This window comes from Entelurus aequoreus, linkage group LG05 (genome assembly GCF_033978785.1).
Source record: "Entelurus aequoreus isolate RoL-2023_Sb linkage group LG05, RoL_Eaeq_v1.1, whole genome shotgun sequence".
Lineage (NCBI taxonomy): Eukaryota > Metazoa > Chordata > Actinopteri > Syngnathiformes > Syngnathidae > Entelurus > Entelurus aequoreus.
Genome location: NC_084735.1, coordinates 54,994,927 through 55,009,011, shown reverse-complemented (window position 1 = coordinate 55,009,011; position 14,085 = coordinate 54,994,927). Strand labels below are relative to the sequence as shown.

Genomic DNA, 14,085 nt, shown 5'->3' with positions numbered 1-14,085 from the left:
TGATATACACATTTGTTTTAAAGTTGTCCTTGAATACTGATGTTTGAAATGACCTTTTCTTCTATGCTCTTCATTCTCAGAAGTGATGACAAACATTTTTTGTAAATTTGCTGGTAATGTTTTACTTTTAGCCTTAAACATGACACATAATGTCTGTAACTTTACTAGCTCCTGTAGTTTCAATAAACCAGAATTAATAAATAATATGTTAGTGTGTTTTAAGTAATCTACTTTATGAATAATCCTTATAGCTCTTTTCTGTAGTTGATACAGAGAAAGTTGCGTTGCACAAGGAATACAATTTGTAACGTCATTATACAACTAGACATGCTGAGGAGTATGCAAAATACTAGGGGAGTGAACCGGGTTGCAAATTTTAAAACCAGTCTACTGAGGCAACAAGATTTCGTCAAGAAAGCAAGCGAAAAGAGCGATGCAGCAGTCAAAGCTAGCTACATGGTGAGTGAGATGGTTGCTAGGGCGGGAAAGCCATTCAAAGGAGGTGAATTCATTAAAAAGTGCATGTTAGATTTTTTTTAAGAAATCTTTTCTTGCGGCCCAGCCTCACCCAGTTTCTGCATCCAGTGGCCCCCAGGTAAATTGAGTTTGAGACCCCTGGCCTAGAGCCTTCAGATTTCGCAATGCGGGCGTCCGTGCGCTATAAGCTAACGGGGACATACAGTGATAGACAGTTGCAATAGCCAATCAGATCACGCGTTGTTGTCAGTAAGACCTTCTAGATTCCATTTCCATTACCCAGCATGCCACAGTAGCGGAGAGCATGCGCAATAGCCCCGTTTAGGTTGTTCAATGTAGACATGCCGGTGTGGAGTAAACTTTAAGAACTCAGCCAACACGCCTCGTCTGCATCTTGCAAGACAAGACAACACATATTTGCAAGGCCATTTTCAAGAAGGATATTTAAAGAGAACCTACATCTTGTGAGAAAATCTCGGCCAACCCCGGAAGCTAGCTCAGCTGTCGATGAAATGTGAGTTCAGATATTGTATGTCTTTATTTTTTGACGTTTAAAATGTTTTTTGCAATTTTCATTTTGACAGTACTACATAAGTTTTAATTGCTGATGCGGGTTTATTGATTTTTAAATGCGCCAGAAAATAACCCATTTTGTACAATGCGCAATAGTGTGTAAATGTCTTTCTGTATGGTGTTTCTCCAGCAATGGTCACGTGGTGACATCAATTATGGTATTTTGAGAGGTAATCATTGAAGTCGGATATCACTGAAGGCCTAGGTGGGAAAAGCACGGCCCACCACTGGATATTATAATGTGATATATTTATATTACACATGTATAGTATATAAATATAAACAATACAAAAATAAGTTTTTTTAACAAATTAGCATTTATTACCAAATGAAGATGCAGAAGTTCTAAAAATTGGTATCGTATTGGTATCAATTCCCAGGTACTGGAAATTAGTATTGTAAGTATTCAAATGCAACCATCCTGAGTTGTATTTTATTAATTTTTTTGCTGAATTAATGCACCTGGATTTTTAGTGGGCATTACTAATGTCTCTAATGTCACTTCAATCCCCCAGTCTCTGTTTAACCTACTGGAGTTCCAGAGGCTGGTGCTCAACTACTCTCCACCAACCAAAATACATGATCTGCCTTGCAACCAGAAGGTAAGAGGCCCAAAGCAGCAATACCTACTAAGGCTGAGCACGTCTAAAGCATGTACAGTTTTTTTTTTGCCTGGGGCGGTATAGCTGGGTTGGTAGAGCGGCCGTGCCAGCAACTTGAGGGTTGCAGGTTCGATCCCCGCATCCTAGTTACTGCCGTTGTGTCCTTGGGCAAGACACTTTACCCACCTGCTCCCAGTGCCACCCACACTGGTTTAAATGTAACTTAGATATTGGGTTTCACTATGTAAAGCGCTTTAAGTCACTAGAGAAAAGCGCTATATAAATATTATTCACTTCACTTCACTTCACTGCTAACCTGTGGTTCCAAGCATTCAAACCATATGGATGACACAAACCACAGCTGTTGACTTTTTAATGCGGATTTGTCTACACTGTCAACGTTGTAGACTTAACTTTTGAGGATACATGGCTCAATATGACAAAAAAGGCTAAGGTTACCTGGTTGTTGTCCCTTAGCGATTAATGCTGTTGTCTTGTATTCAACATCTACACTCTTAAATTAAAGCGTTCTCTTTACTGCATGATATCAAGTAAACATTGCACTTTTTGTTTAGCGTACTCAGATCGACCTGCCTGAGCTGTTACTAGTGTTTCCCATACATTGATATATTTGTTGCGAGCCGACATGGATACATTTGGACCGCCACAGTAAGATTTGGTACGATTTACCTATTTTTTATGTATTTTAGATCTGACACGATCTGCTTGCCCTTGCTTACAAACCACATTGTAATAGTGCGACCTGAGTGGCTTGTAAAAACAACTACAGACTGTATGATGTCTGTTACGCTGCATGGTCAGAGGCACACGGGAGTGCAATGACGTGTACATTGAGATCAGAGCACATTTACATGCTGCTGCAATGTTCTTATTCGCCCTAGCTTGGTCAGGTAGCGTTTTAAATGGGTTAGCAATGCTGAATAAAGATTAGGTTGGTTATTGTAGTAACCCCATCTTCTTCTAAGAAGCAGTAGCACTGATTTGTTTCCAGTTCCAAATGATTGGTTTGTGTTGCCCTTTCTAGGAGCACAGAAACCTTCCCTTCATGCAGGAGCTGAGGAACCTCTTCTCCCTCATGGTGGGGTCTAAGAGAAAGTATGTGGACCCGTCACGAGCTGTGGAAATCCTCAAAGATGCCTTTAAGTCCAGTGAGTTGCAACAGGTAAACCATAACCTTCTCAGCATGATAACATTTGCAAGTTACATAATAGAAATACATGAATCTGAGGCCTAGTCTCACGAGGGATGGAACGATTAATGGAAAAAAAATCAGAACCATTCAGTTGACCTGAATCGGTTTGGAGCGCATGTGTTGTTTGGATCATGTTTTTATTTCTTTGTGTTACAAATCTGTTTTGTGCATGTAAGTGTTGTTCTGATACGCATTGTGGGGAGTAAAATAAGCAGGAGAGTTGTGGAGGCTTTCTTGTTGTAGACATGGCGAGCGGAAAAGTGATTCAGTGTGCGATATGATGACGGCCGTAAGAGTTTTATGAAACTGACTGTGTGGAAGCACTGTTCTAAACATGGGAGTAACTGGCCCACTTGGGTAGGTTGGGAAGACTTGGGACAGAAGGTGACACACAGTCGCAGTCTGTGCATCTAGGGTCTGTGTACTTTTACCCCTGAATAAAACGTGATATAAATCAGGTTATAATCCCAAATTAAAACTGGGAGCAGCGTTGAACAGGCCCTCGCCACTGTGGCACTGTGGACTTCACGGCGCTTGTGTTCACGTCCTTCCCGATGTCCTGACCTACCACCAAAATTTTCAGGAAGATCGAAGCATCTATAAGGAAGTTATGACCGTTATAAATTTCCATCACAGGGGGCGATAATAGTGCAGCGTAAGTCATGCATTCGCGTCCAACCCAACACCCGACCCACCATCTAAAATTTCAGGAAGATCCGATCATGTGAAAGGAAGTTTTGACTACAAAGTAGTGAAATTGGCACCATAGCAGTGATGCGGTTGCATCCCACTGAATACTCCGACCCACCATCAAACATTTCAGGAAGGTCAATGCATGTATAAAGTAGTTATAAGTTCTATCACAAAGGGGGGATAAAGGCACAGCAGTAGTCATGCAGTTGCGTCACACCCAACACCCCTACCCACCATCAAACATTTCAGGAAGATTGGAGCAAGTGGAAGTTATGATTCTTATAGTATTCCATCACAAGAGGGTGATAAGGGCGCTGCAGCAGTCATGCAGTTGCGGCCCACCAAACGTCACAACCTGCCATCGAAAAATTCAGGAAGATAGGAGCATTTGGAAGGAAGTTATGGCTGTTATAATTCTCTACCATTAGGAGGCGATATTGACGCCACTGCAGCGACGTGGTTGCATCCCACTAAATACTCCGACCCACCATCAAACATTTCTGGTAAATCGGAGCATGTGGAAGGAAGTTATGATTGTTATAATTTTCCAAAACAAGGGTTCAATAATAGTGCAGCATAAGTCATGCAGTTGCGTCCACCCAACACCTCGAACCACCATCGAACAATTCAGGAAGATAGTATCTATCTGTGTTGGCCTGCGATGAGGTGGCGACTTGTTTCCTATTGCACGCTCAAAGAACAATTTTAGATCATTAAAAAAAATTAAAGGCAGTGTTGACGTTAGGAATTTTCAAAGTAGGGTCCAAGGGACCCCATCAAGTCATAAAAAATGGGGTCCCACAGTAAATTTTTAGGGTCCAACTTTTTTGTAACCGTTTTGAAAACAAATGATAAAATGTATGCATTATCCTGCTATCTCACATTCTATATTGTGTTTTGGAAAAAGGTTGTTATAAACGTTACTTAATTAATTAAAAAAATAATACAAATACCTTTTCCCCCAGTGCCGCTCACACTGGTGAATGAATGTTTGGTGGTGGTCGGAAGGGCCGTAGGCGCAAACTGCCAGCCACGCTTCAGTCAGTCTACCCCAGGGCAGCTGTGGCTACAAATGTAGCTTACCCTCACCGAGTGTGAATGTGGAGTGAATGAATGATGGGTTCTCAGTTCTCTGTGCAGCGCTTTGTGTGTCTAGAAAAGCGCTATATAAATGTAATCCATTATTATTTATTATATATAAACATTTACAAAATATTTTGGTGTAAATAACACATTTTGCAACGTATATATCTGCGGCCTCTAGTCCGGTGCGGCTAATATATGGAAAAATATTTTTTCCCCCTAAAATTTTGTGGGTGTGGCTTATATACCCGTGCGCTCTAGCCTGGAACATACGGCAGTGTTGGCGCTAGGAATTTTCGAAATGGGGTCCCAGGAACCCCATCAAGTCATAAAAATGGGGTACCACTTTTTTGTAACCGTTTTGAAAACAAACAAACAAATGTATGCATTATCCTGTTATATCTCACATTCTATATTGTGTTTTGTAAAAAGGTTGTCATAAACGTTACTTAATTCATTTAAAAATGATACAAAAGAAAACAATTTTATGGATATGTAAATGTATTCAGTTATAAACATTAGTTCACTTTCTTCTTTCCTTCATGGATCTAAACTTTACAGTTACCGGTAGTTTTTTCTATATTTGTATTTAAAAAGTTGTAAGTGTATTTGTTTCAGTATAAAAGTGTAAACAGTTTTTTGCTTCGGTCATGCAACGATGATAATCGTGTGCCAGGGCATACATATATTATTTATTTACGCTTAAATCTCTAGAGTCTACATTAACTTCAGATCTATCCGTCAAATCTAAGTTTTTATTTTCTTTCTTTTTTTAATGTTCTTTTGTTTGTTTGTTTTCTGCCCTTTTTGTCAAAGAAAACTATGTTGTTTTTTATGGCAAACACACAAAATATGCAAAATCTTACACAAAAAAATATTTTTCAAAGTGGAATATTTGATGTGAAGTTATCGGAGCCTTGGATAGGTCAATAATTCATAAAAACATACATTTTGATTCAATATTATGTTTTTAGCAATAACAGTTTTAAAGAAAAAAACAACAGCTTTGTTTTATTAGTCAACATTGCAACTTTTTCTAAATTACATTTCACCTGTAAGCTTTTTTATTCCACTTTTGTTATGTTTCTGTTTATTTTAATAGTATTTTTAGAATGTACCGTGGGCCTTTAAAACATTAGCTGTGGGCCGCAAATGGCCTCCGGGCCACACTTTTGACACTCCTGCTATAGATAATAAAAAAATACATCTGATAAGTCTATCGATAAAAAGCAGAGCCTGACGACGCTTGCACGTTTATCATAACGCACAATTAGCATCTCTGCTTCAGTAAACAATGACGGTGATGACGTCACTGTCAGCGATGCGAGCGACACTCGCTAACTTGTAAGCCACTTCTCCAAGAGACTCCTTTTGAACATTCCTCACAAATTAACACTTCAAAAGGCACATACTTGCCCCGTTTCTTGACCCGCAAAGTATTTTTTGGGGGTGGAGGAGTCTGGTCGGGTGCTGGTTAGTTTGAAGCTAACAGCTAGCCTGTCTCCATCCTCGAACGATGTCGCTCCAGCGGCAGATAAAAGTGAAGTTTCCAAAGACTAAAACGACTCATTTATTGGAGACATGGCACAGGATGAAGTTAAAAAGGTTGACTTTACACTCGCCTTGGTGTTTACCATCAAGTCTTTCTTTTGACAGCCCCTCGCGGTAAAGTTGTTTGAGTGCAAACTGAGGCAAATTTAAACAAAACAAAACACCGGCGGAAAGCGTTAATCGATAAATAAATAAACAAGCAAATCGGGCGGTATAAAAAAAAATTCACTTCCGGGGGACGCTTGGGCTTCCGTAAATGCGTGTCCTTTCTGATTTTAATACTTAAAAAGACACAAACAGTGCGTTAACGCCAAAACTGGACGGTATTTAAAAGAGGGGATAAAAAAATACTGAATTATTTTTGAATAAATAATATTAACATAGTCTACTGTTGCTAAATAAACTCAAATCTCAGCAACACATTTTCTTTGCAAAAAATAAAAATGAAAAATGGGAATTAATGCAATCGTTATGTGGTTTAAAAAGATCACAAAATAAATAATTAAAAATGTAGGATTAAATTAATTGAAAATAAATAAAAGTAAGCATGAATTTAAAACTGAATCTCATGAGAGATTTGCTCACAATTTGTCAGCAAGTGTTTTGGAGTTGTTGAAGTGTGTTTTTGATGAGTTTAATTAGATTAATTTGCTGCCTTGATTGCAACTTTATTTTTGCGTGTGATGCATATAGCTGTTGCGGTAAGTGACCTATGTGGCTTTGACAGCGGGACTGATTTTTTTCTAAATTCCCACTGTGTGCTGTATGTCTTGTTCTGTAAATTGCAGCAGGACGTAAGCGAGTTCACACACAAGCTGCTGGACTGGCTGGAAGATGCCTTCAAAATTAAGGCTGAAGAAGACAGGTAACTCTCCTCTTCACTAAACAAGGAGAATAAATTATTTATCCATTGTATATGATAGAGGAAGGTGTCTAAGAATGAAAACATTTTTATTTTTTGTTTACAGGGAAGAAGACAAGCCAAAAAACCCCATGGTAGAGCTTTTCTACGGACGCTTCCTTGCTGTTGGCGTCCTGGAAGGTCAGACAAGTTGATTTGAAATCCGTGCTGAAGTGTGAAGTAGCTATGGTTTGATTGCAAGCGCTATAAAAAGTAAGTCTCTGCCCTAACCCAATGAAAGATCACCTTGTCAAAATGAGGTAGCCGCCATATAGAGTGCAAATACTGTATATTGATTGCTGAATACCTTGACTGCCTATTGACATTGTAGTTACGATGCTGGAGCAGAGCCACCAAAAACTAGGCCCCTGACTCTGCTGTTAATAATGTGAACTGGCAGAACTGCATGTCAGCTAGCAACTCTACTTCTGCTTGTTTTGTGTATCAGTTGTAGTGTAAACAGCCATGTAAGTAACAATGATGAGTGTGACATATGTTCAGGCAATACCTGAACACGCTCTGGCTTTAATGCACTTCCTGATAGCACACACACTTTTTCATGCTGTTTTATTTACATCTACAACAATCCATAAATGACTGCTCTCTGATGTGTCTGTGCGTGCCATCCCTCAGGTAAAAAGTTTGAGAACACAGAGCTGTTTGGTCAGTACCCGCTACAGGTGAATGGCTTCAAGGATCTCCATGAGTGTCTCGAGGCAGCAATGATTGAGGGGGAGATTGAATCACTGCACTCTGCTGAAAACTCTGCCAAGTCTGGACAAGAGGTCAGTGTCATCAAGCCAGTAAAGGCCACAGTAAATTGTTAACATTTCAACTTGTGTGCAGATGCAGATCTATTGCATGTCCATTAAAGGCCTACTGAAACCCACTACTACCGACCACGCAGTCTGATAGTTTATATATCAATGATGAAATCTTAACATTATAACACATGCCAATACGGCCGGGTTAACTTATAAAGTGACATTTTAAATTTGCCGCTAAACTTCCGGTTCGAAACGCCTCTGAGGATGACGTATGCGTGTGACGTAGACCGGCGAACACAGGTATGCCTTCCACATTGAAGCCAATACGAAAAAGCTCTGTTTTCATTTCATAATTCCACAGTATTCTGGACATCTGTGTTCGTGAATCTGTTTCAATCATGTTCATTGCATTATGGAGAAGGAAGCTGAGCAAGCAAAGAAGAAAGTTGTCGGTGCGAAATGGACGTATTTTTCGAACGTAGTCAGCCACAACAGTACACAGCCGGCGCTTCTTTGTTTACATTCCCGAAAGATGCAGTCAAGATGGAAGAACTCGGATAACAGAGACTCTAACCAGGAGGACTTTTGACTTCGATACACAGACGCCTGTAAAGAACTGGGACAACACAGACTCTTACCAGGATTACTTTGATTTGGATGACAAAGACGCAGACGTGCTACTGTGAGTATGCAGCTTTGGCTTCTAAACATTTGATCGCTTGACCGTATGTGCGCAACTTTTTTTTGCGTATGTACGTAACTTTTTTTAAATATATAAGCTTTATGAACCTTGGGTTAGGTGAACGGTCTTTTGGGCTGAGTGATTGTGTGTTGATCAGGTGTTTGAATTGTATTGGCGTGTTCTATGGAGCTAGGAGCTAGCATAGGAGCTAGGAGCTAGCATAACACGTACCGTACCGTACGTGCGCGTCACGTACGTAACTTTTTAAAAATATATAAGCTTTATGAACCTTGGGTTAGGTGAACGGTCTTTTGGGCTGAGTGATTGTGTGTGTTGATCAGGTGTTTGAATTGTATTGGCGTGTTCTATGGAGCTAGGAGCTAGCATAGGAGCTAGCATAACACGTACCGTACGTGCGTGTCACGTACGTAACTTTTTAAAAATATATAAGCTTTATGAACCTTGGGTTAGGTGAACGGTCTTTTGGGCTGAGTGATTGTGTGTGTTGATCAGGTGTTTGAATTGTATTGGCGTGTTCTATGGAGCTAGGAGCTAGCATAGTAGCTAGGAGCTAGCATAACACGTACCGTACCGTACGTGCGCGTCACGTACGTAACTTTTTAAAAATATATAAGCTTTATGAACCTTGGGTTAGGTGAACGGTCTTTTGGGCTGAGTGATTGTGTGTGTTGATCAGGTGTTTGAATTGTATTGGCGTGTTCTATGGAGCTAGGAGCTAGCAGAGGAGCTAGGAGCTAGCATAACAAACACGCAGGTGTTATTATGCAGGATTAATTTGTGGCATATTAAATATAAGCCTGGTTGTGTTGTGGCTAATAGAGTATATATATGTCTTGTGTTTATTTACTGTTGTAGTCATTCCCAGCTGAATATCAGGTACCGTGAGTATGCAGCCTTGGCTGCTAAACATTTGATAACTTGACCGTATGTGCGCGTCACGTACGTAACTTTTTAAAAATATATAAGCTTTATGAACCTTGGGTTAGGTGAACGGTCTTTTGGGCTGAGTGATTGTGTGTGTTGATCAGGTGTTTGAATTGTATTGGCGTGTTCTATGGAGCTAGGAGCTAGCAGAGGAGCTAGGAGCTAGCATAACAAACACGCAGGTGTTTTTATGCAGGATTAATTTGTGGCATGTTAAATATAAGCCTGGTTGTGTTGTGGCTAATAGAGTATATATATGTCTTGTGTTTATTTACTGTTGTAGTCATTCCCAGCTGAATATCAGGTCATCCCCGGCTCTCACAGCATCTTCCCTATCTGAATAGCTTCAACTCCCCACTAGTCCTTCACTTGCACTTTACTCATCCACAAATCTTTCATCCTCGCTCAAATTAATGGGGAAATTGTCGCTTTCTCGGTCCGAATCTCTCTCACTTCATGCGGCCATCATTGTAAACAATAGGGAACTTTGCGTATATGTTCAACTGACTACGTCACGCTACTTCCGGTAGGGGCAAGCCTTTTTTTTTATCAGATACCAAAAGTTGCAATCTTTATCGTCGTTGTTCTATACTAAATCCTTTCAGCAAAAATATGGCAATATCGCGAAATGATCAAGTATGCTGAAAGGATTTAGTAGAGAAAATCGACGATAAAGTTCACAACTTTTGCTCGCTGATAAAAAAAAGCCTTGCCTGTACCGGAAGTAGCGTGACGTCACAGGAGCTAGGATTCCTCACAATTCCCCGTTGTTTACAATGGAGCGAGAGAGATTCGGGAAAGTGATGATTACCCCATTAATTTGAGCGAGGATGAAAGATTCGTAGATGAGGAACGTTACAGTGAATGACTTGAGAGGCAGCGATGGACGTATCTTTTTTCGCTCTGACCGTAACTTAGGTACAAGCTGGCTCATTGGATTCCACACTCTCCTTTTTCTATTGTAGATCACAGATTTGTATTTTAAACCACCTCGGATACTATATCCTCTTGAAAATGAGAGTCGAGAACGCGAAATGGACATTCAGTGCCTTTTATCTCCACGACAATACATCTGCGAAATGCTTTAGCTACGAGCTAACGTGATAGCATCTTGCTTTAACTGCATATAGAAACAAAAGAAATAAACCCCTGACTGGAAGGATAGATAGAAAATCAACAATACTATTAACCCGTGGACATGTAAATACACGGTTAATGCTTTCCAGGCTGGCGAAGGTTAACAATGCTGTGCTAACGACGCCATTGAAGCTAACTTAGCAACCGGACTGCACAGAGCTATGCTAAAAACATTAGCTCTCCACCTACGCCAGCCAGCCCTCATTTGCTCATCAACACCCGTGCTCACCTGCGTTCCAGCGATCGGCAGAAGGACGAAGGACTTCACCCGATGCGTTTGGCGGCCCGGAGACGTAGGAAGTCAAGGTGAGGTCGGCGGCTAGCGCGGCTAGCGCTCCAACAAAGTCCTCCTGGTTGTGTTGCTGTAGTCCGCTGCTAATACACAGATCCCACCTACAACTGTCTTCTTTGCAGCCTTCATTGTTCATTAAAAAAATTGCAAAAGATGTCCAGAATACTGTGGAATTATGAAATGAAAACAGAGCTTTTTGTATAGGATTCTACGGGGTACCATAACTTCCGTTACTCGGACTTCGTCACGCGCATACGTCATCATACCGCGATGTTTCAGCCGGATATTTCCCGGGAAGTTTTAAATGTCACTTTATAAGTTAACCCGGCCGTATTGGCATGTGTTGCAATGTTAAGATTTCATCATTGATATATAAACTATCAGACTGCGTGGTCGGTAGTAGTGGCTTTCAGTAGGCCTTTAAAGCGTCAATCAAACTGCATGACTCATTCATCAATAGATGTATGACTGCAATCGGTGGTAGTAATTTGCAAAATTAAACATGACACATTTGCATTTAATTGTAATGGATGCTGGATGATAGAGAAATTATGTTGTTTAAGACAAAAAGTGACTAAAGAACATAAAAAGCACAACCAATTTGTGTAGGATTACAGATTACCTTTCTTCCGCTGCTTCTTTGTCTTTTTTAATGTCACAAGTAGGAAAAGTACCACATTTGGCACTTTCTCAGTCTCGCACATTTTGATACAATGCAATGTTTTATAAACAAGGTCGTGCCTTAGACCCTGAATTTTTGCCAGTGTTTTCCCCACCAGAGTCAACCGTGTTGTTTTTCACCAAATTATCAACTATCAACTCTATTGATCTACTGGTAGATAGTGCCCGCCTCACTCTGTGACATGGAAGCATAATCCACAATTCACGTCACGTCACATAGAGGGCTATCCAGCAAACATCAGCATTATCGTCATCAGCCCTTGCCGTTTGCCGGCAGTGACATAAAGCAGATGTGACAAATGTTTGTTTACTTTCAAGATGCTGCCCGTATTTGACTTTGCTGGGCTCTTTTTTTATTTTACCTGTCTACATCAGGAAGAAAACAGACCTGTTTGTTGTCGTTTCTAAAACGGATCAGTAATTCTTGTCCCCTTCGAAAAAAATGCATCCTTACAACTGCGACAAAATATTAATATGCAGTCTCAATACTTAAGCAAGAACGAAGCACAACAAAGAGAACGATTAAAACAATTTAAAGACAGAGTGCCTCGACTTTTCACCGGTAACAAGACAGGAACTCCCAAACTTAAACCCCTATGCCTTGGTAAGTCTGCAAACCCCCTCTGTTTTTACCACATAATTGGGATCATTTTATTGTATTATTTTGGGGGGAAAAGGGTAAATAAAAGTTCTATATAAAGCACGCTTGGGAATAACGCTGTCGGGATTTAATGGACCACAATCACCGCTTTATATCGAACTTTGAGTGTACCTTTTGGTGCACGTCACATCCTATGCAGAACTAGTTGGTCTGCTTTGAGAGCAGGTAATTACAGTCCATCACTAAATTCTAGGTTGCCCTGTGTAGTTATTTTGGGTTTGACGTGGACTTGTGAAATTGAAACTGCACCGCACAGAACAAGCAGTCTCAATCTACTCCCAAAACATCTTTCCTTCCAGCACTGGTTCACAGAACTCCCTCCCGTGTTGACCTTCGAGCTGTCAAGATTTGAGTTTAATCAAGCACTTGGCCGGCCTGAGAAGATCCACAACAAGCTAGAGTTCCCCTCTATGCTGTACATGGACAGGTGATACAGTTATCTATTCTAGTCAGGGTACTGTCAATAAGATATATTTTTTTCTGTCATACTGTGTTTTTTCGAATATTATGACACAGTTGTTGCAGATCTCTCTGAATTTAGTCAAACCACCGTGTTGCCAATGAATGTGAGTTTCAGCCACAAGACTGAACCTTTTTATCTGATATTTTTGTTAGATACATGGACAGAAACAGAGAAATCACTAGAATCAAGAGAGAAGAGATCAGAAGATTAAAAGAACATCTGACACTGCTCCAGCAGAGATTGGAAAGGTACAAATTACCTTCCCATGGTTTTCTCTTAATCAAGACAACTGAAAAAGCCTCTAAAACTGCTGAGGAGAGTAAAGTCTCAAACTGTTGTTTCCTTTTGTATTTTTTCTATTTTGATGTCTTGGTTAAACTGAAGGTATCTGAGCTATGGCTCGGGCCCCAAGAGGTTTCCTTTGGCGGATGTCCTTCAATATGCCATGGAGTTTGCTTCAAGTAAGCCTGTGTGTACCTCGCCTGTGGAGGACATCGACTCTTCAACCCCCCCTGGTGGTGTAATGGCACAACAGCAGCCACCTCCAAGGCAAGTTTCACAACAAACCCCAAAAATGCAGAACATATTTTAGGCTATTATGTAATCTACCTCCAAAATCAATTAACTTACAATTTAACACATTAACAAATAATTGAAACATTTGAGCTCAAACTCCAAAAAATAACTGTATGTTCTTGTGTGAATGCTACAAAGCAGTAATTCTCAAAGTGGTACGTGTAGGGCAGCATCAAATGATTATTTCTCGAATCGAATACTTATTATCAATTTTTTTTCTGATTAATTTATATATTTTTTTTTTTTTTTTTAAACTAGGTCTGCAACAAATTTCAAGAATTAATTTCCCACAAGTGTTATATTTATTATGTATTTATTGTTGACAACATTTATAAAACACATGTAAAACATGGCTAGGGATCTTTTTCATTCATTATTGATGTTTCAGTATTTCGTACTAGCCAACTCACTCTTTTTAAAATGTTCCACAAAGCTCCTAGCAGCTGCAAGTGCTTTGCTTATCTGGAGATCCTTTTTTTAGGGCGCTGTTTACAAATAGTTGAAGGGTAATGATGGGACGCTATTCCATGCCTCCCATCTAAGATCCTGAGGGCGGCCACTACCAGTACATTCACCAACCAGCAATATTTTTTGCTGTATGTCGCTTGTCAAGTGGCATTGTGGTAAGCGTGTATGAAGCGAGGTTCCAATTTGATTGACAATGTGGTATGTGACTCCCAAATATGCCTCTGTGGCAAGATAAAGTTGCAATCAAGACATCCGGAGTTGGTATAACTGTTGATGCATTTTTAAGTTCCGCTTTCACTTTCTCAATAGTGGTTTCATAT

At 40.1% G+C, this 14,085-nt stretch overlaps 1 protein-coding gene across 3 annotated transcripts in view; it reads left to right on the top strand.

Moving 5' to 3' along the window:
• Positions 1–14,085, top strand: part of usp25 (ubiquitin specific peptidase 25) — a 79,564-nt gene that overhangs the window by 27,196 nt on the left and 38,283 nt on the right. For all 3 annotated transcript variants that reach the window (XM_062048399.1, XM_062048397.1, XM_062048398.1), the window contains exons 6-13: positions 1,566–1,652; positions 2,698–2,835; positions 6,981–7,057; positions 7,161–7,234; positions 7,727–7,878; positions 12,558–12,685; positions 12,874–12,969; positions 13,106–13,270. In XM_062048399.1, the coding sequence (XP_061904383.1) occupies positions 1,566–1,652; positions 2,698–2,835; positions 6,981–7,057; positions 7,161–7,234; positions 7,727–7,878; positions 12,558–12,685; positions 12,874–12,969; positions 13,106–13,270 (917 nt within the window). The remainder of the gene's footprint in view (positions 1–1,565; positions 1,653–2,697; positions 2,836–6,980; positions 7,058–7,160; positions 7,235–7,726; positions 7,879–12,557; positions 12,686–12,873; positions 12,970–13,105; positions 13,271–14,085) is intronic.